Here is a 27,452-nt window from a genome sequence, read left to right on the forward strand (position 1 = left end):
CAAATTCTTATTGTGAGCTGTGTGCTAGATGCTGAGAAGAACCTGAGTGGCATTTTCATAGTTACTGTATTATTTTATATTTTTATTGTATCCCCCACTAGTGTTAGCCCCACAAGGACAGGTAATTCACCAAGGTATCCACCCCCAGCATCCTGCCCAATGCCTACCACATAGGAGCTCAACATGTTTGTTAACAAGACAGGTGATGAATGCCATCATGTGGTGCATACCCACAGTACAGGAGCCCAGAGAGGGGCTCACAGTAGCTGGCAGGGAGGTGGGATTTCCTAGGTAGAGTTTGAAGAGGCCAAGATCAGAAAGCCATTCAGGACGGCAGAGTAAAGACCTGAGCCAAAGTGAGAGCAGGCTGAACAGGTGGGTCCAGCTGGGCATGCTGTGGTCCACCTCTTCAGTCATCCTGTAGCTGTAGCCCCTACAGGTACCTCCCTTCTGGTAGAAGGAGCCCCGAGGATCGGAGGAAGACAAGCATCAAGGTCCATGTCCCTGGATATGCCTGGGGGTGGGGGTGGGGCAGCAAAAAAAAAAAAAAAAGGCTGATCCGGCTGAAGAGGCAAATGTAAAGAAGGTAACAGAGAAGTGGGCTGGAGGGAGGAAGAGGTCCCATCAATGGAGACCTGGACTGTCAGGCTTCCAGGCTCTGCCTGAAGGTGACACATTCAAGACAAGAGCAAGGGCCTTGGAGCCCCACACAGATGCTCTGCCCCTTCCCAATTGCGTGACCGCATGAAAGTCACTTTTCCTCTCGGAGCCTCCTGACTGGAGCTACAGCCCAGTTCACAAGAATGTTAGCTCTGAATTAAAATGCATGTAAGGCCCCACTTTGCAGGTGATCGCTGAGTCACCCGCAGAAGGCAGTCAGCAAATGTCCTTTCCCTCTCCCTCCTGGTACAGCCTCTGCCCTTCAGACCAACATGGGAGCTGTACTTTGGGAAGATGAACTTGACAGTGGATTCCTTCGTCTTTAGCTCCCCAGCCTTTTGGAGCCCTTCCTTTGCTTGGCAACACAGGGGCCCACGGTCCAGGGGAGGTGGAGGGGAGAGGTGCCCGGCAGGGAGGCCTCAACCAAATCAGAGGTTTCATAAGAGACGCCATTTCATTAGGCCCTGAAGGAAGGATTTGATTTGGGTAGGATGTCACAGAGGCTGGAGAAGAAAAGACAGAGACTAGAGAGGCAGAGGGGTTAGCTATTGTTATGACTTTTCTAGAACTCCTTTTCTCCAGGTGGGGATCAAAAAACCCATGGTGTGGTGGGAAAAGCCTTGAGGTAGGACTGACCCGGTTTTATCTCAGTGTTACCTCTTACCAGCTACGTATACCACCTGATACCTCATCTCCTCATCTGTTAAAAATAGTATCATTCTGGGACTTCCCTGGCAGTCCAGTAGTTACGACTCTGTGCTTCCATTGCAGGGGGCATGGGTTTGATCCCTGATCGGGGAACTAAGATCCTGAAAGCCGCGAGGCCCTTGTGTCATTCCTACCGTCCAGGGTTGCTGTAAAGACTCAGAGACCATGCACTTAAGGTGCCCAGAACACACAAGGTGTTTGAAATGGTTGTTTCCATCAGCCCAACGGCTGTTCTTTGTAACAGAAGATGATCTGTTCAGTCCCACTCAGCTGTGACTCATTGCCTGTGCCTGCCCCATAGTTTGGAGGTCTCCTGAGAACTGAGGACCCCCTCAGCCTCTGAACGGCAGGTCCTGACTGCTGAACATAGCCTATTTTACAGAACCAAGAGGCATCCTGAGCTTCCCAATCCCAAGTGACTTAAGATGGCCAAGTATTTACCCGACAATAGCTCCATTATCAAGAATCCTACCCTTTCCTCCAACTCAAACAAATGGACCTTTGAGCAGGGTTTGAGGAGTAATTGAAAATCTGAGCATTAGTTAGCATCAATATATTTAAATGTTCCTTTCCAAGTATAATTCATTCAACTCTAAGTGAAAATATTAAAAGCACTGAAAGTGTCCCCATAATAGGATGTGTGTCACATCCATTTTTTCTTCTCAACCCCAAGACTGTGGCCTGGTGAAAAGAACCATAAACAAGGATTTAGGGGACCTGAGTGCTAGTTTAGGTTCTGTCACTAACTTTGCAGTGAGACTCTGGGAAAGCCATTCATTTCTCTGGTCTTGTTTCCCTTGCAGTAACACTGAGATGACCCCATCTCATTTCATAAATTTATCTTGACAAGCTTTTTTTGTCTTTTTACTTTGATACTGACAAGTTTTAAAACATCAGTGTGCAGAACTGGAAGGAAGCCTTTGAGATCACACAATAGGGAAGGCTTCAGCTTTACGCCACGTGTAATTTCAAGTCCTCTCAAAGAACCCCATTTACCACTTGTAGGGCTGATTGGAATTGTGTGCCCATACTTCCCCACACCCCATTCCAAGACCCAAGAGGATGCCTTGCACATGGTACTTTGGGTTGAATTAAATCTTATATTCCAAATCCTACTCTTAAAAAACGAGGGGCCTGAGCCTCAAAGGTTGTCGGCTGCCTAGAGCCTACCAGAGGGCAGTTAGGACTCTGAATTTAAAGGTCGTGGGCAGAGGCCGTCCTGTGGCACCAGCTGATTCCAGAGGTCCACCACCTCTGCACCTCAGTTTCCTCCTCTGTAAGGTGGGGACAAAACTTTTCACAAGATGGTTGTGAAATGAAAACGTTAAGTGCTTTTTCTAAAGCCCTTTCTGTGAAGTGCACTCCAAATGTACGAAGTTCCAACGTCTACGAATTTTTATCAAAGGCAAGTGCCTTAGACACATAAAGCTCATGGCTTTAAAATACCTGACCTGCTAATTGAAGCAAAACCCATAACGATTTTTGCTGGCAATTAGGTCAACTTGAAATAGGCTTCCTAAGAACTACTTATTAGCATGTGGGTCATCCCTCTACTTCAGGATGAGAAAATAGGTTAAATGTCCATGCTCCACCACAGTGTAGGTTCAAGGACAGAGACTGGGCGTGGCCACCTCCACCAGTCTAGTGTCAAGCTTCAGTCAAGAATAAGGTGTTTAGGGCCTCTGTGTACCTGAACCAATCCACTCGACAAGCATGTCCAGTCCCAGGCACCACACTGGAGGTGACAAAAATCGTGAGTGGCTGGAGTCCACATCACCCGGGGAAGGAAGAGTCCACTTGGTGATGCAGGGCCTCAGGAGCGGCCTGAGGTGCAGGCAGATGGGGAAAGTGCACTAGAGGCCAGGCCATTCTCTTTCTTAAACTCAGAGGGAGGTCTGCTGTCTTATTTTTTAAAGAATACTCAAAGCTTTCTTAATAATGATCACTAAAGTTTATTTCAGGGATCCCTAATTAACATTTTATTCCATCTAGTGCAAAAGAATATTAAGAAAAACTGAGAACATGTACCCACTTTGAGTGATACATAGCAACCAATGTTCCAGTAGGCTGAGTGGAGCTACACCCTCAAAGTCAGATCCAGAGGGGCTGTGCCATGGAACACGGCATTGGGGTCTGCTCGGCTCCTCCCATACAGGCACCAGCAACAGGAAGAGGGGATCAGAGAGGCTGTTAGCTGGGTTCACACAAACTATTTAAAATTCATGAGTCTTTTGTGTACACTGCAAAATGTGTGATGGAATCAGGGGGCACCAAGACTCGCTATTCCAGAAATGCTTCAGGGTTTGAGAGATCAAACCAGGATTCAAAGCGGTGAGCCGTGATAGGGCTCCTTGAGAGCAGGAAAAACAAAGACCATACACACAGAGATAATATCCCCAAAGCAGCATTTATTTACCCACTGAATTCCAAAACATTTAATTTAGAAGTCTGGCATTTCATAATTACCCATCTTGATCGACATGGGCTGACACACATGGCGCTGTCAGGATACACAAGGACAATAGCCAAATAGTTACAAAAAAATAAATCCATGATTCTTAAACAGTCACAACCAAAAAAAAAAAAAAAGGTACAGGTATCAAAACTTTAGATGCATTGCATTGAAAAGAAGGTTTGTGCACATCATAATTTAAAGAGGCAAACAAGGCGCTACTGAAACCTCACGTTAAAGTTTATTATTAAGCTGATGGAAAGGAGCAAGTGGTCTCTCATATCAGCTTCCCTTAACAGTTTTCCATTAGCTAAGAAAGAGGTGGGAGGGGTGAATTCACTTTTGCATGCACAGATGTACTGCTTTAACAAAACACTAGCAGCTGGTTTTAAGTGGACCATTTAAATACCAACTGTAGCCTGTGTGGTTAATTCTCCTAACTTCCCCGAGGCTTTCGCCTGCACTTCACCTAGATCAGCAGGCATAGGAAAATGCCTCCTTCAGAATGCACCTGTCTGCACAATTCAGAAAGGGAGCCCCTGTGGGCTCAAAGCAACCATCAGTCCAGCAATGCCCATAAATTTATCTGGAACTGTTCCCGGGGGCAGAGAGCAGATCTGAGTAGCTGTGCTGCCATACAGATAGGTTTAGCACTAGATACTTAGTGACTGTGGTGAGGAAGGACCGGTGGTGATGGGGTCGGGGCGGGAGTGGGCCGAGGCGCTCAGTTGCCTTCTCCGGCTTCCTCGTCCTGCTGGTCGCTCGTCCAGAGGGTGAGGTTGTCTCGCAGCAGCTGCATGATGAGCGTGGAGTCCTTATAGGAATCCTCGTTTAGTGTGTCCAGCTCAGCTATGGCGTCATCGAAGGCTTGTTTGGCTAAGAGGCAGGCCTGCTCGGGCGCATTCTGGATCTCGTAGTAGAACACGGAGAAGTTGAGGGCCAGGCCCAGCCGGATGGGGTGTGTTGGCTGCATGTGCTCCTTGCTGATTTCGAAGGCTTCCTTGTAGGCTGCCTCTGAAGCTTCGACCACACTGTTTTTCTTCTCGCCAGAAGCCACCTCTGCCAGGTAGCGGTAGTAGTCGCCCTTCATCTTCAGGTAGAAGACCTTGCTCTCATACTGGAAGTCATTGCAGTTCTTGATGAGGAACTTGTCCAGCAGGGCCAGCACGTCATTGCACACTGTTTCCAGCTCCTTCTCGATCTTCTCCCGGTAAGCCTTAACCTTCTCCAGCTTCTTCTCATTCCCGTCAGCCGTGGTTTTCTGCTCGATGCTGCTGATGACCCTCCAGGAAGACCGCCGGGCACCGACCACATTCTTGTAGGCCACGGAGAGGAGGTTTCGGTCTTCATTGGAGAGAGGTTCGTTGAGCTCGGTCACCTGCAACATCCCCAAAAGATAAACACTGAGACCCGAGTCTGAAAACCCTGGAGAGAGATCTTCCCTTCAACCCAGTCAACAACCCTCCTCAAAAACAGGATTACGGACAAGCCACTCAAGAAAAACCAACTGGACAAGGATCCTATCTGAAGGGAGACTGCAGTCTAACAGAAGAGATAGATAATAACTCAAAATATTAGTGATAAGGACTCTGAAAAAGTCATAATAATTTAGGCCTTCTAAGATGCCGCCTTCACCTTGGTGGAGGTGTGGGGATAAAGATGTTGATGGAAGGTTGTGAGGTGCTGGTGCACAAGGAGGTGGTGGGGAAAAGCCCTGAGGCTCAGCTATTCTGCGTAAGATATTCTCACAGTAAAATCATACAATTCCTTTGTCAAATGTCCAAAGGTTATCACAGACTGGAAGTCTACTTCCAGCTTTCTATTCTAGAAAGAACCAATCACACCTCCCTCAAACACTTATTAACAAAGAAGAGTTTCCCAGATGAGCTCAAACACCACACAGATCTAGTGGCCAGAGTTTCACCCTGGTTACACGTGGAACCCACTGGTAAACCCAGCCCTCCCCCAACCCAAAACAGATGCATTAGTGACAATAAGGTGTCCCCAGCCTCTGCTGAAAGGAGGCATAACTACTCAGCAGCAAGCTTTACTCTGACCTACCTGACAGGAAACCCTGACTGCCCATCAAGGATGGAAGCACCAATTATTTTAAGTGGAAACGTTAAATTTCAAATTCTTCATGATGCCAACGGCAAGCGAGCCAGCTGTGTCATCAGTAGAAGGAACACTGGACTTTGCTGTGCTGAGCTGTGCCACCAAAAAGTCATGTTGAAGTCATAACCCCTGGTACCCATCAGCGTGACCTTATCTGGAAACAGGATCATTGCAGGTGTCATCAAGTCAAGATGAGGTCATACTGCATAAGGTGGATCCTAAATCCAATGACTGGTGTCCTTATAAGAAAAAGGGAGATCTGAAGACGAAAGCCATTGCCATGTGATGATGGAGGCAGAGACTGGAGTGATGTGTCTACAAAGGCCAAGGATTACAAGGATTACCAGGAGCTACCAGAAACGAGGAGGGGCAAGGGAGGATTTTCCCCTAGAGCCTTCAGAGGGAGCACAGCCCTGCCAACACCTCAATCTCAGACTCTAGCCTTCCAAACTGTGATAAAATACATTTCTCTTGTTGTAAGCCATCCAGTTTGTAGTGGCTTTGTTTGGTGGTCCTAGGAAATTAATACAGACTTAGAATCAGAAAACTCTGGGCCGCAGCAAAGCCACTAACACACTAAATTGGCCTGTATCTTCTATAAAGTGGGGGGATTCCTCAACTATGTTACCTACTGGGAAAGGTCTTTAATTTTAAAAACAGAAAAAGAAAAAAGAAGAGCACTTAGAAAACCACAAAACTCAACAAAAAGGCATTACTTAAATCAAACTATAAGGACAGAACTTGCTCCAATGGAAGGGAAAAGCCAAGTCTGATGGAGAAACTTATTAACAACATAATAAAACAGACATGCTTACCATGGATTAAGAAGACTGAGCAGTAGAGAATCAGAAGTTTAAAAAAAATGAATTAAAAAGGATGATAGGTCTATTTGAAAAATTAGTAGTTCAAGAACATAAGCAACAAATGTAATCATTAAACGTGTAAAATTAGAAAACTTGTGCCAAGTTCTTAAAAGTGAAACACGCAACTGTCTACCACCACCTCCCTCCTCAACAAATCCCAGACAAAATAAAAATACCAGCTCCCTCTTCTAACTTCCCCATTTCCCTGTCCCCAGAACCCCTACTCTTCTGCTGCAAATCGTTAGCCAGGGATGGCCTCTCCCTCTTTGCCTAGTCAATCAACCCAACCCACTTCCTCCTTCAGTGTGGTCTTCAGCTACAAGCCGCCCCTGACATTCCCCAGGAGGGCTGCCTGCAAGCCCGGCTCCTCATTCCTCCCCACAAAGACAGGAATGGTCTCCACGCTGGTCTGGGGCAATCCCCTCCTCTCTACTAATCCACAACCCATGCTCCCCTCAAGACCTGTAACCCCACTAGTTTTCTCCTTCAGGGAGTGCCTTTAAACACACTTGCTTACTAAAAGTATAAAGAGACATTGTAGATATTTTTCTGATAATTTGGCCTTTTAAGGAAGCAACCCTTATAAATCAAAATTCCATCTCAAATACTAAGACAAATCTCAGAATGCTTGAATCCTTTAGCATGACACTTTTCTAGGCCAATATTCAGTAAGACAAAACATGAGGCAAGAAAAGAATTTGAAAAGCTCCTCAGATCTTCCAATAAGTAAATCCAACTAAGGCCACTTGATGTTAAAATGCAAATGACATCCATAAGGAGCCACTATATACTTCATCCTGCGACCAGTAAAGCTGCTTTTGTTGGACTACTGCAAAGACACCTCAAAGTATGTCCCCAGAGCACATCATTAAAATTGAGTGCATATCTGAAATATTTATATATCACACAGTGTTTGCACAAGGGGTGGTATCATTACTCAAAAAAAATCTTAAGGGCTTCCCTGGTGGCACAGTGGTTGAGAGTCCGCCTGCTGATGCAGGGGACACGGGTTCGTGCCCCGGTCCGGGAAGATCCCACATGCCGCGGAGCGGCTGGGCCCGTGAGCCATGGCCGCTGAGCCTGCGCGTCCGTCCGGAGCCTGTGCTCCGCAATGGGAGAAGCCACAACAGTGAGAGGCCCGCACACCGCAAAAAAAAAAAAAAAAAAAATCTTAAGACATCTAGAGTTTAGCCTGAGCTAGCTGTGTGACATTCAACAGAACACAGCTTTTCTGGGCATCAAAAGTCAAATAAGGGGGACTAGCCCAAACAGTCTCCAAGGACTTCTTCAGCTCTGAAATCCTAGGATTCCATTTTTCCTGAGCAACTATAACAGGTGTGGTAAGGCCTGAGGTCAATACTATTGAATAGCAACATAAATGTGGGTGTATCTGTGGGTTCCAGGAATCCGAGGATCCCTGCTCCATCAGGAATAAAATGCCAAAAAAGGCTCCTGGACAATATGTATGACACCTTCACAAGACAAATCAGTGACTAGGAGTGTCAGTGTTTATGCAACGATCACCTGGTGGCCTGCCAGTCTGAATGAATCACTATCGGCATCAGCTGAGTGTGACTAACGGCTACACAGGCATTGTTCTCAGAACCCCAGCCAGGCCCTAACTAGGAAATAACTGGATACGTTTAAATATAATACTCCTGGATTACAGCTCGGTTAACAAAAGGAAACTTATGGGAGGAAGACAGTTTTATTACTTGATCGGATAACTAAAGAAAATTGGGAGTTTTCCCCAGATTGGAAAATTACGGACTGAAGTAAAATCAGATGGCCTATTAAAACAAGATTTACAGCCAGTCTTGGCTGGTGATACTTACTGCAAATAACCTTCGCTAATGTTAGTTAGCATGAGTTCCCAACACTTCAAATTCCAAAATACGGGAGCCAGGAGACTTCAAGAGAAGTCTCGTCACCCACTGAGAGGCGCAGACACTGGGAAGCAAACGGTGTAGGGAAAGGAAAGCAGGAACGGGTCCCAACCACCCTAAGACTAAACCAGCGGGATGGCCATCTGCGGAGTCTACGGAGATGATTTACTGCATCTCAACAATCACAAGTTTCTAAATGGTTTCTAATAAGGAACAAAGACTAGACACGGATTTCTCGAGATAGAAGAGACCCAGACAAAGGTTCTCAACCTTCTTCCTGCTCCAACTCCAGTTTCAACACTCTCGTTTCCGTCGCACACCAGGTGCGCCCAGTGCGGCCACCCCAGACATTATATCTTCACGTGGCTATACCAGCTGCAAGGGGTTCCACCACCTCTGCTTGCAGCCACCCTGCTGTCTTGTTCTCCTGTCCACCTCCCCACCCCAGGTAATCCTACTTACAGGCTTCCTGAAAACCTTAAATTGATGGACCCTTCCCATTCAGGAAGGCTCTCCTCTCATCTCCTTTGGGGACTGGACTCCCTGCCAGCCATTCTGCTCATGTACGTCCTCACCACGCAGCCTTTGGCTGCACCAACTCCTTTCACCCATTTTCTCTGCTCTGGACTACACAGCATTTCTGAAAGTCACGAACAACCTGGTCAGCTACGAATTCATTTATCTTCCTATGACACCACTGGCTTACTCAAAAATCCCTAAGGGCCTCCTCCCACTAACTCACAAGGCAATAAACTATGTGTTTGTGAGTAAAAATAGACCCGCTGCCAAAAACAGCCCACGGACTATTTGGGAAAACTTAAAGTTCTCAATCTGGGAAACATCCAACCTCAGAAGGAACACTGAGCAAACAAAAAAACATCACCCCGAGCTGCCAAGCCACACTGCTCAAGTTGGGGTTGATGCGACTCCTCCTGAACAGCACTCTCATCCTTCACAGCTACACACACACAGCACAGCCACCACCCCGAACTTTATAGCTACCCACACCCACATGCTACCAGCAAGCTTGCTTTTGATATAAGAGCTTATAACAGAAAAAAACAATCCTCATGATTATGTAAACATAACCACATCATAAAATCTTTAAGCTTCTTTGGCAGAACCCTGTATATATTAAAAAAAAAAAAAAGAAAAGTGAGCTTGAGGGATGAAAGCTTTTTTGGCTGATTGTTTCCCAAGTTAATGCCCCGAAAGTGAGGATTCTGCCTGTACCTCAGCTGGCAAAGCACCTGCCATTGGTCACCACTTGCCCAAGCCTGGAAAGACTGCCCTCTGTCTAAACCAGGGCGAGGCTGCAGTTCTGCAAGGCTGGGAGAGGGGCCAGCTCCAAGCTCAGAGCAGGTGAGTTCAGGTTATGAATATTCACTCTAAGCTTAACATTGGTCAAAATAGCTCGCTTTGCACTGTTAAGAGACCACCTTTGTCTTGCTCTGAACATAAGTAAACATTTTCACAGGTCTTGGCAGGCATTATACATAGCCCCATCTGAACAGCGTCACTCTACCCTACTGCCCCTGAGGCACCAGGACCGAAGGCTTCAGAAGCTGTGCCAGTTCTGATCACAGGGAAGTGCCAACACCCACCACCAAGGAGGGGATGCCACTGCGGCGAGGAGTGGGAGGGGCAGCCTCAACCTGGACACTTGGGAGCATCTCACCAACAACCTAGACACTGAAATTTGGGGGCCTCTAGGCTTACAAAATATACTAAAAGCAATATGGAAAAACAATTTCCTAAAACACCGCAACTATAATGTAACATAGTCTTGCACTTCTCAATTCATAGCAGGAACTCAAATTCAATTAATACTTTGCTTCTTAAGCAAAAAAACTGGTCTTCAAGAGAACAGCACAATCCAGATGAGTCTGCCTTTCATGCTCCCCTGCTACAGCTAAGAACCGTAAGTGGTAGATTCTGTTTTTAATCAAACTTGGCAAAAATGACTTACATCTAATAGAGGGAATTATTTGTTCAGTAAGCCCACTTATGTTAACGGCTTGGAACTTAGTCACCAATGATGACAATGGCTAATAGACCAGAAAGTATACTAGAAAGAAATATGATTCCTTAGCCTCATGGGGCATTGTCACAGTGGTTAAAGTGATAGCTCTAAATTTGAGAGTTCAAATCTTCCCTTTACAGCTCAACCTTGAGAAAATTAATCTCTTCAAATCTCATTTGTAAAATGGAGTTAATAACAGGATCCATCCAGAGTTGTTCACAAGATTAAATGAAAATGTACACATGGAATAAAAGCTACCATTTACTAACTGCCTAATAGGTAAGATGATAAATTTCATAAACTTGATGAATTGTAACATGGAAAACACATCTGGGGTATCCCCTCCCAAACCGTTTTTCTGGAAAAGTGTGACACTGCAGTCTACCACTAATATTAAATTCCAGACAGTGATGAGAAAATACATTTTTGGTTTCCTTAAGGGAGTAGTGAGGTCCTTGACTGTGGGAGCTCTTCCGGGGATAATGCAGCAACCCCAAATTCAGATGGGGACAACTCCCACGTCAGTGCAGCAAAGCTATGTGAACTGTTCACCAACTGAAGTGTCTTTCAACTGAGGATATTGCAAGAATAATGCAGAGACTTCTTCCTTCCTCAGTCAATACGTGACAAAGCGATACTTACATGGGAAACACGGCTTGCTATTTTACATAGATTTCAAACGGTCCTACCAATGTGGCGTTAAGATGTCACACTAACCACAATTCTGGTACACCTCAAAATCATCCCTAGTTTCAATAACTGCAACACGGGTTAGGTCTCACCCTGGGCCACTCAGCTGTGCTCTTCTTTTACATACCACCTGCTCACTTCTCCACTTCCCAGGATCTCACAGCTGTTGGAATAACAGCCTCTGGCCACTGGTTGGACCTCTTCCCCTCCGACCCATTTCCTTAAGCTGCAGCTTTGTTGCCTGCACTTAAGATTGCTACAGATATTCTTCAAGTCCTTCAGACATATTTCTCCCCGTCCTTTGTCAACTTTGTAATCAATGTTAAAACACACCATGCCATCCCAAACAATTTTGACATTTTAAAACTTCATGATTGCCCCTATGTTTTAATATAAAAGATGACCAAGGGCAATAAGTGACATGACTAAATTATGTCTGTCCATGAATATTCACTAGAAATCTATCTGGTTAGTTACCCTCTTTCCTTAGAATCACTTAGTATTATGCACAAGTATTTTTATGCCACTTTATGGGTTTATCTCGTAGTTCTCATAAGATGGTACTGTACTCATTTTATAGAGGTTATGAATTGTATAAGGGCATTCCAAGCCTGGTCTAGAAAGGACTTGGGTTCGAGAATCTTTCACAGTGTTTCTTTCTAGTTAAGGGACAAGGTACGAGATGGGGGAGAGCTGGAAGAAACGTCTTTACTTCACTTCAAAAACATTTCTTGCCTCTTCAAATTAGGACGAAAGGCAGGGAACTGCAGTTCTCAACTGATGTGAGCCAACACCTTTGTTTCCAACATGCGTGATTTCTTAAAGCCTTACTGACAGCATCCTCCAGGTGACGCTGGTAGCATACGGGACATCAATCATTACAGGCAGGCAATATTATTAGCTACCATTTAAATTATAAAGGAAACAGAAAACAAGTTAGAAGAATGAAAGCTGAAAGCCCACTTGATAGTAACACCAATATTACAACTTACACACTTCAGAGGACCAGAAGACAAGAGATGTGAGCTTCAAGGTCACAGAGTGGTGGCATCAGAACATCCCCTCACTCAGGTGCGGTAGAGAAGCCTACTTACCTGCCCTGAAGAAAACCCACACAAGCCCAGAGGGTTATCAGAATTCCAACTCTTTCCAAAAGCTATATTTTAGGTCTATGATATTAATGAAATGAGACTGAGTCTTCTCAATAACATTAAGAATTTAACATACAAACCATCAACTTAACAGGTAAAACATGAGAAACAGTTTTCCACTGAGCCTTGCCAAGTCCTTTCCAATAAATATATTCCATTAATTTAGATGACCAAAAAAAAAATTATTTAATAGAAGAAACAGGCATACTGACCAAAAAAGTTCTTATTTTTTAATAGGAGTTACCTTGAGGGAATGTTTATCACAATTCTGAAATGACATAATTAGAGTATGCACTGAATTTTCAATGGCCTATCCAACCCATCAATCATCTCAGATACAGATATTACATATTCCCAATACATGAAAGGGTCCATTAGTTTGCAAAATCCTACCTTAATGTCTCAGAGAAAATCTGTGTACACAAGTAGGTAGCTGCAGGAAAGCATCTTTCAAGCCTGCTTTCGAAGACCAGAAAACCAATTATTTTCTCTCCACAAACTGTATTCCATTCGGCTACATCTCTGCATTCTTTCCTTACTTCCAATTTCAAGTTGCCTCGGGTTTCCTATAGCTCCAGAACTACATTCTAGTCATTTTCCCTTAGCCTCAATTCACTTTGCTTCCAGCGCCATCCCTTCTTTATTCCCCAAAAGGCTCCTAAAACTGCGGCCTTCAAAGTGCCACTTGCAGGATAGGCGAGGGCCTCGCTAAAATGTCCAGAAAGCGGCCTCAACCGCATAATCCCAGTTCCACTCGGTGACTGGGGAGAAGAGGCGCACTTAAGTGTCACTTGCTGTGTGGACAGAAGTGGCTTTATCCCAAAGAAGATTAAGCTTAGGACCCCTTCCAAGGAAATGCACTCAGTCAGTCCTGTTTCTGTGAAATTTGCTAAACTCATATACCCTACTTTTTTTTTCTTATAAGACCCCCAGAATTACACAGACTTCAGGTCCCAAACCTAAATCGTCCCTGGTCTGGATGAAAAGCTCCTACCTGGCCCACAACACCATGATCAACTCCGCATCACCAATGAATCAACAAATGGGTGGTGGTGGTTTCCAAACACCTGGTTCAACGTGTGACGTGAACGACATGGAAAAGATAACACTTCTTACCTGGATAATCCTAAACACGGACCTCAACAACATGTTTCATATATTAATATCAAAAGCTTTAAAAGGAATTTTTCACATGACTCTGAAATTTTACGGAGCCTCGATATTTGTAGTTTTTTCTTTAGGAAATCCCCTCCCAAGGCCCTAAGAAGGGCAAATGAGCTATATAACCCAGGGCAGTAATTCTTCAACTTAAACCCAATAGCACTTGCCATGAGGGCTGGTTCAAGTGCAGATCTGAGTCCCACCCCTGCGAGTTTCTGAGTCTGTAGGTCTAGGGTGGGGCCCCGGCGGATCCTCCCACGTCTCAGGAGGTTGTGCACTGGGTGAACATGGCACGTTGGCGGCCGCAGCTGTGGCTCTACCCCTCTGTGACCTTGACGCAGAGATAAGTAATGTTTATTAAGAGAAAACGTGAACTACTGTGAGGAGACAGGGACAGTGGGAGGGTCACCAGAACTCTAGGTCTCAGACACGCAGGTGGTATCTAATCCACCGCATTGGCCAGGGTGTGGCCGGCCGCGACTCCTTCCCCGGAAATGGAGCTGCAGACGAGTCTCCAGGGGTCTCGGGAAGGCAAAGGCACAAGGGCTCGCCTCCCCCAGGCGTCAGGACCCGTTTTAGTCTCCGGGCAGATGGGCGCAACATCCAACCTGGGAGGGGGCCCCAGGCCCGCCGCGCTCCCGCCCGCGTCCTCGTCGGACTTCAGGATGGGGGGGTCTCCGCACACAAAGCGGACCCCGGGCGCGGGAGAATGGAACCAGAACGATGCCGGCGATCAGAGCAAAAGCGGATCGACATTACACCGAGTTCAGGTCGTGGCAGAGGAAACCAGGAGAGACAGGGCGCCACTCACTAGGTGATTCTTTATTACAAGTTGGGGTGTGTGGAGGAAGGCGAGAAGGGGTGACCCAGCCTGGCAGAACGGTCCAGGAGGAGAAATGCGGCTCCCTCACCCTCCCTCGAGCACCCTCCCCCACCCGCGGCTCCGAGCTGGGACGCCGCGACCCCCGCCCACCCGCGGGGTCCCCGCCGCGCCCCCTCCCTGGACACCCCCCAGGCCCGGCCGCAGGAAATGGCGGGGCGCGCGGCGGGCGCGGGAAGAGCAGGCTGAGAGCGGGCGGCCGCGCCCAGTGGGGCGGCGGGGTTGCCCCTGGCCCAGAGGGGGCCGCCGCCCGGCTGCCCACCCCTCCCCTGCGCCGGGCCCCCGGCCGGCCGCCCGGGCTCCCGACGCGCTCACCGCCTTCATGGCGGAGGCCATGTCGTCGTAGCGCTCCGCCTGCTCGGCCAGCCGCGCCCGCTGAAGGAGCTGCTCGCGGTCCCCCATGTCGCTGAGCCCTGCCTCGCCTCGCGCCCCGCTCCGCTAGCTCGCCCGCTCGTCTTCTCCGGTTGCAGGGGAGGCCGCCGCCGCGCACGCGCACTGGCTCGCCGGCCGGCCGAGGCTGCAGGCAGCAGGTAGCGCCGCTCGCCCTCTCGCTGGCTCGCCCAGCGCGCTGTGGCTCGCGCTGCGGACGCCGCCTAGGGAGGACAGGCGGCCGCGCGGGGGGATGGGAGGACGAGAGGACGCCTGCGCAGTGGGAGCGGCCGGGCCGGGCGGCGCGGTGCTGCGCGAGTGGGGGGGGGGAAGGGCGGGCCAGCCCTAACGGTCTATTTCAAGGTGACGTCACCTTCTATAAATAGCTGAGGCCACCGCCCGCCCCAGAGCCGCGCAGGCGCCTAGCGAGTGCTGCATTTTACCGTCGCAGAGGTGGAGGTGGGAGAGGGGGGGGCTGGGGTTGGGACGGCGGAGCGGAGGTGGGGGTGGGGGCCTCGGTGATGGCAGCCGTGCAGTCTGCGCACTGTCACGACCCCACCCGGAAAGGCGTCTCTGAGTCCAGGTTAGAGGTCTGGCTTGAGAAGAGCCCCCAAAGCAAATAAACCTAGTGCTTGGGGAAGCCAGGAGGCCGCGTGCCGGAGGGACGGACGTGCCCCGGACCCGCCCCCGCCCAGCCTGGCCGATGGGTTTCTGGGGGCCACCCCCTGAACTTCGGTCAACACTGGCCGGGCAGGATCAGGTCCGGCCTTGGGGGACAGCCCCATGTACATTCACTCACTGCGTCCCCGTCCTGGGAAGTGGCCTTGTGCAGACTGTGCCCTCCACGGGAGGAGAGACTGAGTGGCCCCGCTGGGACGGGTAAGAGTCACCACACACTTGCTAGGAGATGGGCCGGTGCTAGGCCTTTCCAGGTATGATCCTATTTGATGCTCACAACCCTCCACCCCTGGTGGGCCCTGCTGGCTTCCCCATCTGTCAAAACCAGACTAGTGACTTGCTCAAGGTTACACAGCCTGCAAGTGGTGGCAGGTTCCTCCTGTGGAAAAGAGGAGAGTGGACCAGCTGGTCACTGAGCCCAGTCCTGGCGTTCCATGCTGAGGACCCCTGGTGCCAGGCGCTGGTCTGGGTCCCGGACAAGGGAGGAAAATCCCAATCACTAAAGCATGGCCAGACTTAGTACAACATGCCAAGAAGAGTGCAGGTGAAGGGGCCTCATGTTCTCTGAGCATTTTATTGAGCACCTACTGCATGGTCAGCACTGGGGGAAGGAGTAGCCACAGAATAAGTAAGATAAGCCCCTGCCTCTGAGAAGTGGAGGTCTAAAAACCGAAGAGCAGGTAAGCTGGACCTTGAAGGAGGTGAGAGTCAGCGAAAAGGTATTAGGGAGGGGGGTCCAGCAAGGGTGAGGGCTTGGTAGTGAGGATAGAAACAAAATGGGGAGGAGAGAGGCCTGGCAGTGGGACATGAGGTGGGGTAGAACAAGATCATGGAATGTTTTCAGTGCCAGGCTGAAGATTTAAGGCTTTATCCTTAAGTAATCAGGAGCCAGAGGCATGGAAGCCATATTTCAGGCCCAGAATCTTGCTCCACAGAGTTAGATGCATTAGAAGGGAGAGGGAGGGACTGGAGAGTGGACCTTTTCTGGACCTCAGTTTCACCATCTGGAGAACTGGACTTGAAGGACTGTTTAAATCACTGTAGAATAGGAGAAATCCTGGAATGTCAGAGCTGGCAGGACCCTTAGACTCACCACTGTCCAACCCCTTATCCTACATAAGAGGAGAGTGAGGTATCAGGGGGAGGAGAGGCTGACCCCAGTTTGCACAGCCAGCAGAGCTGGAACCTCCATACTAGGTCACCTGCCTCCTGGGCCACCTTCTACCTGCTGTGATGCTACAGTGAGGACCTCAGTACCCATGACACAGCGTTTGGGAGGAAACCCCCACCCCAGGCTTCTCCATGCTTTGAGGATTCACCTTTGCTAACTACAAATGGAATCGAGGTTAACAAACCAGGCTGATCTTTCCCCTAGTGAATATCGTTAAAGAGTGTGGTAGATAATAACTTATCATCCACCGTGGGCCTGATGAGGACAGATTCCCGTGAGAGGTGGAGGAGGGCCAGCACTGGGGGGACCTCCACAGTTCCTTCCAGCCCTTAGAGGGATTAGAGCCCTTCTAACTTCTGATCATGTTGGACTGAGATTGATTTCAAAACAGTAAAAATCAGATAGACTGGAGCATTCTAAATAACTGATTTTGACATTCATAAATGTCAAATGGGGGACAACTTTGGTTCGCCCATAAAGCTTTGCTTTCTTTCTCACCAAACTTCACTGTCTCCACCTCCTCACCACCCACCCACCACCCCCACCTCAGCCCAGTGTACTCTGGCTCTACCCCCACTCCATCTAGGTGGCCCTTGCTGTGGCCACCAATCCAAGGTCACTGCACAGTCCTCACTTTCCTGGCCCTCTTGGCTGCACTTGGCACAACTGCTCGCCCCTCCTTGACAGGCTCTCCTCTTAGCTTTCATGACCTTGCACTCGCCTGGCTCCCCTCTGCTGCTCCAGCCACTCCTCTTCTGTCTCCTGTGTGAGCTTGTCTTCTCAGCCTACCTGGAAATTCGGGGGTTCCTCAGAGCTCTGCCCAGGCCCTCTGCCTTATCCTGGGCGACCTTATCCACGCCCACTCTTGAACGGAAGGGGACATCTACCACGTTGCCAGCACTGGGCCAGGTGCTTTGCAGAGATGGGCATATTTTTTCCTTCAAGATACCCCTGTAAGGTAGGTAGGATTTCCATTCCCATCTTACAGATGAGGAAACTGGCTTGAAGATGTTCCATGTCTTGAGTAAAATCACACAGCTGGTAATCAGCAGAGCCAGGATTCAAGCTCAGTTCTGTCAGACTCCTAGGCCTGATGGCCCCACGATGTCGTGAGGTGTGAGCTGACAAGGGGTCAAGGTGTGACTCCCCTTTGGGGATCATTCAGATTGTAAAAAGCACACACAAGTCTCCCTCTTGTAGCTTATACACTTATCAGCATCCATCTCCTTCACCCTTGGGAGAGAGCTGCCCACTCCCCAAAGTCTTGTAAATAAAGGCAGGATGACCACCTTGGTTAGGTCACCTACTCCCAGGGCTCTATCACCTACTCCCAGGGCTCTAAGTCCTATCAAGCAATGTAGCTTTTGAACAATTTCCAAGAGGGCCTCTGAACCAGGGGAAGGGGGCTGATGATCAAGGTCAGACACACTGTGTGGCCCCCAGAGCTCCGAGCAGGTACCCAGAGCAGGGGCCAAGTCCGCTGCATCTTTACCTGGCAGGGTCTCACTCAGGGAACAGAGCAACACTCTCCCCCCAGCTATCCAAGGACATGTGTGTGATGTGATGGGGAAGAGGATCTGAACTCAGGTCTAAATCCTGCTCTGCCAGTTACTAGCTGAGTACCCTTGGGGAAAAGCCCCTTTTATTTTTGAATTTAATTTTTTTTTTATACAGCAGGTTCTTTTTTTTTTTTTTAATTTTATTTATTTATTTTTGGCTGTGTTGGGTCTTTTTTGCGGTGCGCAGGCTGCTCATTGTGGTGGCTTCTCTTGTTGTGGAGCAGAGGCTCTAGGCACGCGGGCTCAGTAGTTGTGGTGCACAGGCCTAGTTGCTCCACAGCATGTGGGATCTTCCCTGACCAGGTCTCGAACCTGTGTGCCCTGCATTGGCAGGTGGATTCTTAACCACTGTGCCATCAGGGAAGTCCTTAGCAGGTTCTTATTAGTCATCAATTTTATACACATCAGTGTATACATGTCAGTCCCAATCGCCCAATTCATCGCACCCCACCCCCAGGAAGCCCCTTCTAAATGGGACTGACCATCCTGTTTCTTAGGGTTGGGGTTCGGCAAGAGCACATTCACACCCTGCCTGCACCAGCCATCACAACTGTAGAAAATTCCTTGCTGCACCCCACCCTGAGCCAGTGGTAATGACTGCTTCTCACGCAGGACTGGATTTCCAAAGCGTTGCCAGAGCCCTCTGCCAGAGCCCCGTGAATAGGTGACCCAGAAAAGGCACGTCCTGCTTTTTTCCTCGGGTGTCCTGGGACACTCTGAGCTCCCTGCGAAGTCTGGACGCCAAGGGACGTGTTACAAAGAAGCCCTGGTATTGTTCTGGAGAGACGGCATTCACACTGTCAGCATGGTTACCGGCTTGAGGCCGGAGGGCCGCCCACCCACAGGTTCGTGTCACCCAGATAGAACTTTCTTTCCCCTCCCCGCCCCAATGCAGGCCTCCTGCTGCCCTGGTGAGCCGGCTGATCCCAAGCCGGTGATGATAGCACCACCACCAGGAGCAGCAGCCCTTGCTGTTAATTGCTGGCTGTCTGACTGGCTTGGGGGTAAACACTCGACCCGCCTGTACCAGCTCCCCAAATCCTCACAACTCTGGGAAAGAGGCTGTTAACCCCATCATATCGAAAGGGAGACCTAGAACAGTCAGGTGCTTACTCAGTGGTCAAGGCGGTCACCCGCAGCCTCCCACTCATGGCCACTCTCTGCCAACTGCCTGGGCCCCAGTGTCCTTTCACTGATACCAACTTCCACCCCCTGTGTCTAAGATCAGCCTGAGTGCACAGATTTTAGGATCAGCCAGAGCCTCCCGCCACTCTTTGAAAGCCCGCTTTGGGAGCAGATTGGCTTCCATGGCAGCTTTTGGCATTAAGAAGTGTGAAAATGTCCTGGTAGCTGCAATCTGTGAGCTGGCAGAGCTCAGAGCCCCGTTCTCAGCACCACCCCCCCACCACACACACACACAAGTTTGTTCAAAGGAGCTCAGCTCTGGGGGAGAAAGTGAAGCTGTTGCCTATGGAATCGCAGTTAAAATGAGGGTGAAAAAGGCTTTTGCTTCAGTTCGGCAGATGGTCAAGGAACTTGTGTTTCTTAGCCAGAATTTTCCAGATCATTTGGCTGGAACCATCTGGATAATTGCCTCAAGCTTCTGTGTGGTTCTCACTAGGTCGGCCCAAGTGGGAGGGGCTGTGGTGGTCCAGGGAAAGCTGGAGGTCAGAGCCTGGAGTGCGGTGACTTCCAGTCTCTGAGCCTTGGATTTCCTGTCTGTGAAATGGGAGGCTACACCGGCTTGGATGGCAGAGTTCTGTCTTTTTTCCAGCTCTGAAGGTCTAGGGTATGTCACCACTGGAAGTTCAGCAAATGACATGGCAGCTCAAGAGGGTGAAGCAGGGATGCCTCACAGGCCCAGTGTCTGGACCACATCCATACAAGGAGTGGAGGAAAGTAGCAGGACCTACTCCACAGCAGGCCACGGGCAGCGGGTGGCCAGCACACTCCCACTTGGTCAAGGAAATGTCGGTATTATCATTCCGACTTTACAGATGTGGAAGCTGAGGCCCAGGGAGGTTAAGTATCTTGCCCAACTGCAGTGCAGAGAGCAGGGAGCAGGAACCCGGATCCAGACCCACTCCACCATCACCATTCTTTCCGTGCCCGCCCCTGACCTTCTGAGCACCTGAAAACGTTCTTTCAGTCTTTGAGCTGCACACATCAACTGCTGTCACCAACTGCTGCTTAAATCATAACCTTGGAAGTGAGGGTGAGGTTTGCTGAGTTTCCACCAAGGTTCCCTGCCAGGCAACTGTGCTACAAAACAGCTTTTCCTCCCCAGTATGTTAGTAGGAGGCAAGCAGGTTTCTACAGCCTTCTGTCTTCTTCCAGACAACAGTGGTGGGCTAGCCCTGACTCAGGAGACAAAGGGATCAGCACCAAAGCCAGAGGAGAAGGCTGACTCCAGGGGGCTGGTCTCTGCAGATAGCCCTGAGCTGCCGCTGGGGTCATAGGTAGGAAGGACACCCTTTTCCCCTTAAAAGATACAAACTCCTCCACCTGGCCCTTCATGACCTGGCCCTGGCCCACCTTTCCGAGGTAAGCACCTACTTCTTGAACATCCTAGGACCACCGAGCTCACAGAGCCTGCCCACAAGTTTCTACCAACTTTCCCATTCTTCTACCTCTTCCTCTAAGTCTTTAATACCCAGCTGAAATCTTACCTCCTCTAAGGAGCTTTCCCAGGTCTCCACCAAGAAGCACTGTCTCCTTCTGCTCACTCCCACTGTGACTCTGGAATCCACCACCTGCATGGACTTCTTTTGGTAGGATTGGTGTTTCCTGGCCAGCTACTAGGCATCAAGCCCTGTGCTATGCAATTTCATCTAATCCATGATCTCATTTAATCCTCATGACAATTGTGAGGTGGGGAATTCCTCTTGTACCCATTTAAGCAGATGGCGAAAAGGAAGCTCTCTTACCCAAGGTCTTGGAGCTAATAGGGGCAGATTCACTCTTTGTCACTTATACCACCTGCTTCCCACTTCATAAGGAAGTTGGCATTTCCCTCGTAAAATGTAAACACTGGAGGACAGGGCCTGTGTTTCATTCATCATTTGAGGCCCTGGGGTGCCCCTCTTCATGAGTGCTGAATCGAATCTGATCACACCTTGTGCCTATTGCAGAAATGCCACCACAAGAGCCCTCTTTGTGAGTGGCCAAGGCCTTCCAGGAGGGAAACGCTTTAAATTGGCTGATAGCTAACTGACTGGCAGCCTCGTGGAAGATAAGACCGGGGAGAGAGCCAGGGGGAGGGAGGCAAGATTGCAGGGGCTAGGAGGGGGCTGAGAGGAGGAGGAGGAGGAAGTCTCCCGGATGAATTTGGCCACCTTGCAGTTACTTGGAGTATAAGATCTGGAGTTGCCAGACGCGGCCTCAAATCCCAGCTCTTCTGCAGTAGCTGGGATAGCCTGGGCAAGTCGCTGCACCTCTCTGAGCTTCAGTTTCCTCATCCGTAAAGTGGGCCTGTCGCTCATGTTGAACCTCCCACCCCCGGGGCTGATGCCAGGAGGAACGAGGTTGTGGATGAGGGAGAGAGTGGGTGCTGCCTGCCAGAAGCCTGTGACAGTGCTGTTACCGCCTTTATTTAATTAATTATTTATTCATTCATTCATTCATTTTTGGCTGCGTTGGGTCTTCGTTGCTGCGCACGGGCTTTCTCTAGCTGCAGCGAGCGGGGGCTACTCTTCGTTGCGGTGTGCGGGCTTCTTATTGCAGTGGCTTGTCTTTGTTGTGGAGCACGAGCTCTAGGCGCGCAGGCTTCAGTAGTTGTGGCACGTGGGTTCAGTAGTTGTGGCTTGAGAGCGCAGGCTCAGTAGTTCTGGCGCACGGGCTTAGTTGCTCTGTGGCATGTGGGATCTTCCGGGACCAGGGCTCAAACCCATGTGCCCTGCATTGGCAGGCGGATTCTTAACCACTGTGCCACCAGGGAAGTCCCCTGTTACCTCCTTTATATGGGACAGTTGGAGAATCAACCCAAGCTGAAATGCCCTCCCTGTGAAACCACTGGGCCCTGAAGGCCTGGGGACAGCATGGAACTCACAGAATCACAGACTCATACTAAGGATCTTGGAGACAGCTCAGGCTGGCTTTCTTTCTCTGAGAGACAGCACTGCATGATGGGCCGTTAGTCAGCTCTGGCAGCAGATGGGCCTGGCTTCAAATCCAGCCCCCACTTGTATGTGGCCTGGTTCCTCATCTTCAATATGGAATTAAAAATAATTCCTCTGCCACAGCTCTTTGGGAGGATCAGAGACCCAGGCAATGAGAGCTGGTTTTAGTGTTAACTATGGGGAACTGAGGCTCAGAGAAGGAAGAAAATTCACTCACAGTCACACAGTAGATTAGCGGCAGAACAAGGTCTATGCCCAGGCTCCACCGCAAAGCCAAGGCCTGGGCTTGTCCTTGGACAGCTGCAGCCTTACCTCAAAGAAGGCTGAGATGGGGAATGTTGAAGGCTGAGGAATTCACACTGAGATCTCTTGTGATATTCTATGTCTCGCTGAGCTGAGGCCACTGCTTGGGTTGCCTATGGCCAGAGAATGTCAAAAAGCCCGCGTCAGAGCCTGGGATCGTGTGTCCAGCCTGGGGTCTGATCCACAACATTACCCAGGGCTTTGTGATGTCACCCCTCTGAGCCTCAGTTTCTCATCTCGCCAAATCAAAGTAAGCCTCCATGGCACGGTGAGGAATTCTGTGAAGGCACAGAGCTATTTTCATAACAGCTACCACTGAGCTCTTGTCCTGAATCAAGCCCTGTGCCATCACTCGCCATGGCTTGGTTTGGTCCTCATAACACCCCTGTACAGCGGAAACCCAGCTTGTAGATAAATGGCTGGGAAGGGGTAGAACCAGGGTCTGAGCTCCAATCCTGTTCCCTCTTCCTGAAACACTCACCCCTCCTCTTTCCAGACCTAACTCAGGCTCCTCCTTTGGGTTCAGCATAGTCGTAGCTTCCTCTGGAAGGATCCCTCGGCCACAAGCTGGGTCGGGCACCTGCTCTGGCGCACAGTGCTGGGTCTGCCCCTCTGCGTTGAGACTGTTTCTCCCTCTCCTCCACCAGACGGGGAATCCCATGATGCAGGGACCTTATCACGCTCATGACTGTATCCCCAGAGCCTAGAACTGTGCTTGGCATACAGCAGGTGCTCAATAAATATTTGCCGAATGACTAAAGGCATCGTGCCAGCATCGGGATGCCAGCCGGGCCCCGAGGGAGCAGGGGAGATGGAAGGAAAACTCCTGGACTCCTGCCACGCCTTACATTAGCGGCATCTTCTCTGAGTCCGACAGCCAGCCCCCTGGGACGCCATTTGAGCCAGCTGAATTCCAGGCACTGCTTCACTTTGGAAAGGCAGCCACAGCCCTCATCAAGCAGGCCGGTAATTGACGTCACAGCGGTGCCAGGAGCTGCCCTGTTAATATTTAATGCAGACTCCACTGCGGCAGAGCGGCAGGCTAGAAGGGCTGAGGGGCCTGCAGAGTCCCCAAAGGGTCGTGAGGAGGGCACAGAGGGGAAAGGGCTTCCTAAACCGGAAAGCCCCCAGCAGATGAGCATTACGCCAATGCGTTTCAGCCCCTGGCTTAACTCAGAAAGAGCCAGGGCAGCACGTGCCTGCCATGGAACAAGGAGACTGCTGACTGAGCCCTGGTGATAACTATGTGGGGGATTAGGGACTCCCGGGGACGTTTCCTGGAGACAGTGGAGGACAGAGCCCTGGCGCCAGCCAGACCTGGACTCCACCCCAGGTTTGCACTACGCAGCTCTGTGACCTGGGCAGCAGGTGCACCACTGAGCTCTCAGTTCTCTGATCTGTACAATGGGCATAATGATACCCTCCCTGAGACGCTTTTGTGAGAATTAACATGAATGAATGATGTAAAGGACCCAGCTCATCACACAGTGGGACCTCAGCAGATTCTGGAGTGCCTTCTCCCAAACCAGGTGTGTGGGTGTTTCTTGCATTCATCGGCTGAAGTGATGTTGGAAGGGAAGAAGGAGCAAGGTTTGGACTTGTCACCATGGTGGGGCACCACCCCAGAGAGGCATCAGACAGAGGATGGACAGAGAGCCCAAGACGGCAGGAACAGAAGGGCCCTTTTGGACCATCTCTTCTGATTGAACCCCTCATTTGACAGAGGAGGATGCTGAGGGCCCCAGAGGGAGCAGACCAGCCCAGAGGCTCATGCTGCAGAGCCGGGATCTGACCTGGTCTGCAGTCACCGGCCTGAGACTGCATCCACTGAGGGATTTACCCAAGGCCACCCTCTCAGTGGAGGAGGCAGGTGACATGATGAGATGCTCTGTTCCCTGGCCTCTGCTTCTTTGGCCTGGACAAGGCAGGAGCCTCATCCTCCCCACCTGCGTCCTGGTCTCCCTCCAGCGTGTTTCCCCACAAATCCCGGGAGCTTCACAAAATGTAAATCCGACCACGTCATTCCCTGCTTAAAACGCTTCTGTGGGCCCAAACTCAGGGTTGCCAGAGAAAATACAGGAGGCCCCATTAAAACTGAATTTCAGATAAACAATGGTTTTTTAGTATAAGAATGTTCCAAATACTGCATGCACATAATTATACTTAAAAATTATTTGTTGTGGGCTTCCCTGGTGGCGCAGTGGTTGAGAATCTGCCTGCCAATGCAGGGGACACGGGTTCGAACCCTGGTCTGGGAAGATCCCACGTGCCGCAGAGCAACTAGGCCCATGAGCCACAACTACTGAGCCTGCGCGTCTGGAGCCTGTGCTCTGCAACAAGAGAGGCCGCGACAGTGAGAGGCCCGCGCACTGCGATGAAGAGTGGCCCCCGCTTGCTGCAACTAGAGAAAGCCCTCACACAGAAACGAAGACCCAAACGAAGCCAAAAATAAATAAATAAAATACTGAATACATAACTACTTTAAAAAAAAATACTTGTTGTTTATCTGAAATTCAGAGTTAACAGGACAACCTGTATTTTTATTTGCTAAACCTGGCAATCCTACGCAAACTGCATTCAGGAAAATGTTGGAGTGTTTAACTGGCCTCCGAGGCCCATTTGGGCCCCAAGCTCATCCTTTCCCTCCGGCTCTTTGCCCTTATTTGAGAATCCCGAGCTCTCCCTCTCCTCTGGCCTTTGCAGATGTTTTCTTCCACTGGAACCATCTCAGTGCCTCCACGCCTCCTGCTGCCCCACCGTGCTTGACCTGACATCCTTCAGGCCTCCGAAGGGTTGCTGCTTCCTCCTGGAAGCCTTCCTGGCTCTCCAGGCCTGGGTAGTACCTCTTCTGGGTTGCCACCGTGCCTTGGGCAGGTCCTCTGTCTGTTCTGGTCCCTTGATGCAGAGTAGGGATCCAGCAGACATTTGTTGCATTTGCTAAATTCCACAGCCCCTCGCGCTTCCCCTAGCAAAAGTTTCCCCTCTTTCATCCAAGTCCTATGTGCTCAGATGTCACCTCTCCTCAGAGAGGCCTTTCCTGACCATCCTGGCTGAAACAGGACACACACACCTGCTGTCCCGCCCCACCCTGCCCCGACCCCACCAGTCACTCCCTGTCCCGTTACCCTGTCTCATCCTGTCCACGGCTTTTACTGCTCTCGGGAATCATGATTTATTCACTTATGGACCCACCGTCCCTCTCCTCCACTGGGCAGCAGCTTCCACAAGGGCAGGGGCCATAATGGCTCGTTCCTTGCCGTCTCCCTAGCATCTGTGGGGTGTCTAGCCCAGGGAAGACCATGCAGACCATGGCTCGTGGTGAACTCGTGGGCCTGTTCCTTGCTGATGTGGGCCTTAGGGGAGCAGAGTGGCGGGCATGAGCTCCCACCTTCCGTGTCCTCCAAAATCAGTACCCTTGGGAGGGCAGGAGGGCAGGCCAGGTGGCTGGCCTCTGTTTCAGGGGCAAGAGCTTCTGGGAGCACAAGCTGAGCAGGAAGGAAAGAAATCTGCCAAAACATTCATTTTCGGCGGGGGCTCAGATTCAGAGCAAGGAAGTCATTGGGTTTTCTCTTCTCTGTGTTGATTGCCAAGTACCAGCTGCCCAGCCACGTCCTCCTGAAGGGTCGCAAACCTGGGACACTAGGCAATGGCAGACAGTGTTGGGGGTACTGAGACACTCCTTGGCAGCCAAGGATTTCTAAATCCCTAACACAAAGCAGATCCTCTGAGCTTGTCTTTTCCAGCAACAAAAAATAGGTCCAGCCACTGCCTCCACTGAGGGAAAAATGCACACCCAAGAGCAAAAACTCTGCTCTGCAATGCCTCTTGGAGCTACTGTTCTGCATCAGAGAGCCCATCACACTGTTCAAGCCAGCCTGCTTTCGAGTCAGGGGGCCTCCTGTCTGAATTGTGGCCGCACTGTTGACTGTGTGACCTTGGCACGCAGCCTGACCTTCCTCAGCACCAACCTCTGCATCTGTAAACAGTGGACAGTGAAGACCCAAGGCTGCAATGAAGAGTCAGGCAGGCCCTCAGCACAGCTTCAAGCACAGAGCAATGTTAAACTGATTGTAGTTAACTTACTAGTGTTTCTTCTCCTGTCCATGTAGGGGGATGGACAGCGAGGTTTGCAATGAAACAAGGACCCTTCCTGGGGACTAGAGCCAAATTTAGGAGTTGCCTTGCAGGGACTGGGGTTATGATGTGAAACCCTTGGTCCATGTTGGAGACATTGGAATGCTTGATTCTATTCAGCCACTGTTCTCTAAACAGATGAGAGGACCCCTCAGGGCATCCCTCCAACCCTCCTGGAGGCCCCCTGGTATGGATAAGTCAATGGTTTGTGGGTAGAGCCCTGACAAGGATTCAGGAGGCCTGGGCTGGAGTCCCAGCTCTGGCACAAATATGCTGTGTGACATGCAACAAATCACTTGCCCTCTCTGGGCTCTGGTGTCCTCATCTATAAAATGGGTCATTCCTCCCTTACTTACCAAACTCACAGAATTGTTGAGAGGATCAGATAGGAGAGTGTTTTAGAAAGCATTAGCTGTTTGATGAATTAAAGGAAGATTGTTACTAAAACTGAAAGGACTACAGGAAATCTCTGTACCTTCAGCTCTGTGCCTTTGCTATGAACCTAAAAGTGCTCTAAAAAACAAAGTCCAT

At 50.0% G+C, this 27,452-nt stretch overlaps 2 protein-coding genes across 2 annotated transcripts; one reads left to right on the plus strand and one right to left on the minus strand.

Moving 5' to 3' along the window:
• Positions 1–3,756: 3,756 nt before the first annotated feature.
• YWHAH (tyrosine 3-monooxygenase/tryptophan 5-monooxygenase activation protein eta) lies at positions 3,757–15,312 on the minus strand. Its single transcript, XM_029226887.1, has 2 exons — positions 14,905–15,312; positions 3,757–5,198 (listed from the first exon to the last, which is right to left on the minus strand). The coding sequence occupies exons 1-2, from the start codon at positions 14,989–14,991 to the stop codon at positions 4,545–4,547; spliced, it is 741 nt and encodes a 246-aa protein (XP_029082720.1). The 5' UTR covers positions 14,992–15,312; the 3' UTR covers positions 3,757–4,544.
• Positions 15,313–23,047: 7,735 nt separating this feature from the next.
• On the plus strand, positions 23,048–23,761 carry CUNH22orf24 (chromosome unknown C22orf24 homolog). Its single transcript, XM_029218279.1, is given in 4 exon segments — positions 23,048–23,055; positions 23,284–23,434; positions 23,437–23,574; positions 23,576–23,761. Coding segments are annotated over 4 exon segments (483 nt in total).
• The last annotated feature ends 3,691 nt before the right edge of the window (positions 23,762–27,452 follow it).

This window comes from Monodon monoceros, unplaced genomic scaffold (genome assembly GCF_005190385.1).
Source record: "Monodon monoceros isolate NGI ecotype Baffin Bay Population unplaced genomic scaffold, NGI_Narwhal_1 Super_Scaffold_1, whole genome shotgun sequence".
NCBI classification, from domain to species: domain Eukaryota; kingdom Metazoa; phylum Chordata; class Mammalia; order Artiodactyla; family Monodontidae; genus Monodon; species Monodon monoceros.

Bases quoted from the DNA above. Each gene is read 5' to 3' on its own strand.
- YWHAH (XM_029226887.1), bottom strand. From the start codon at position 14,991: ATGGGGGACCGCGAGCAGCTCCTTCAGCGGGCGCGGCTGGCCGAGCAG. The intron at 5,199-14,904 runs GTGAGCGCGTCG...GGGATGTTGCAG, and splicing joins TGGCCTCCGCCATGAAGGCG to GTGACCGAGCTCAACGAACC.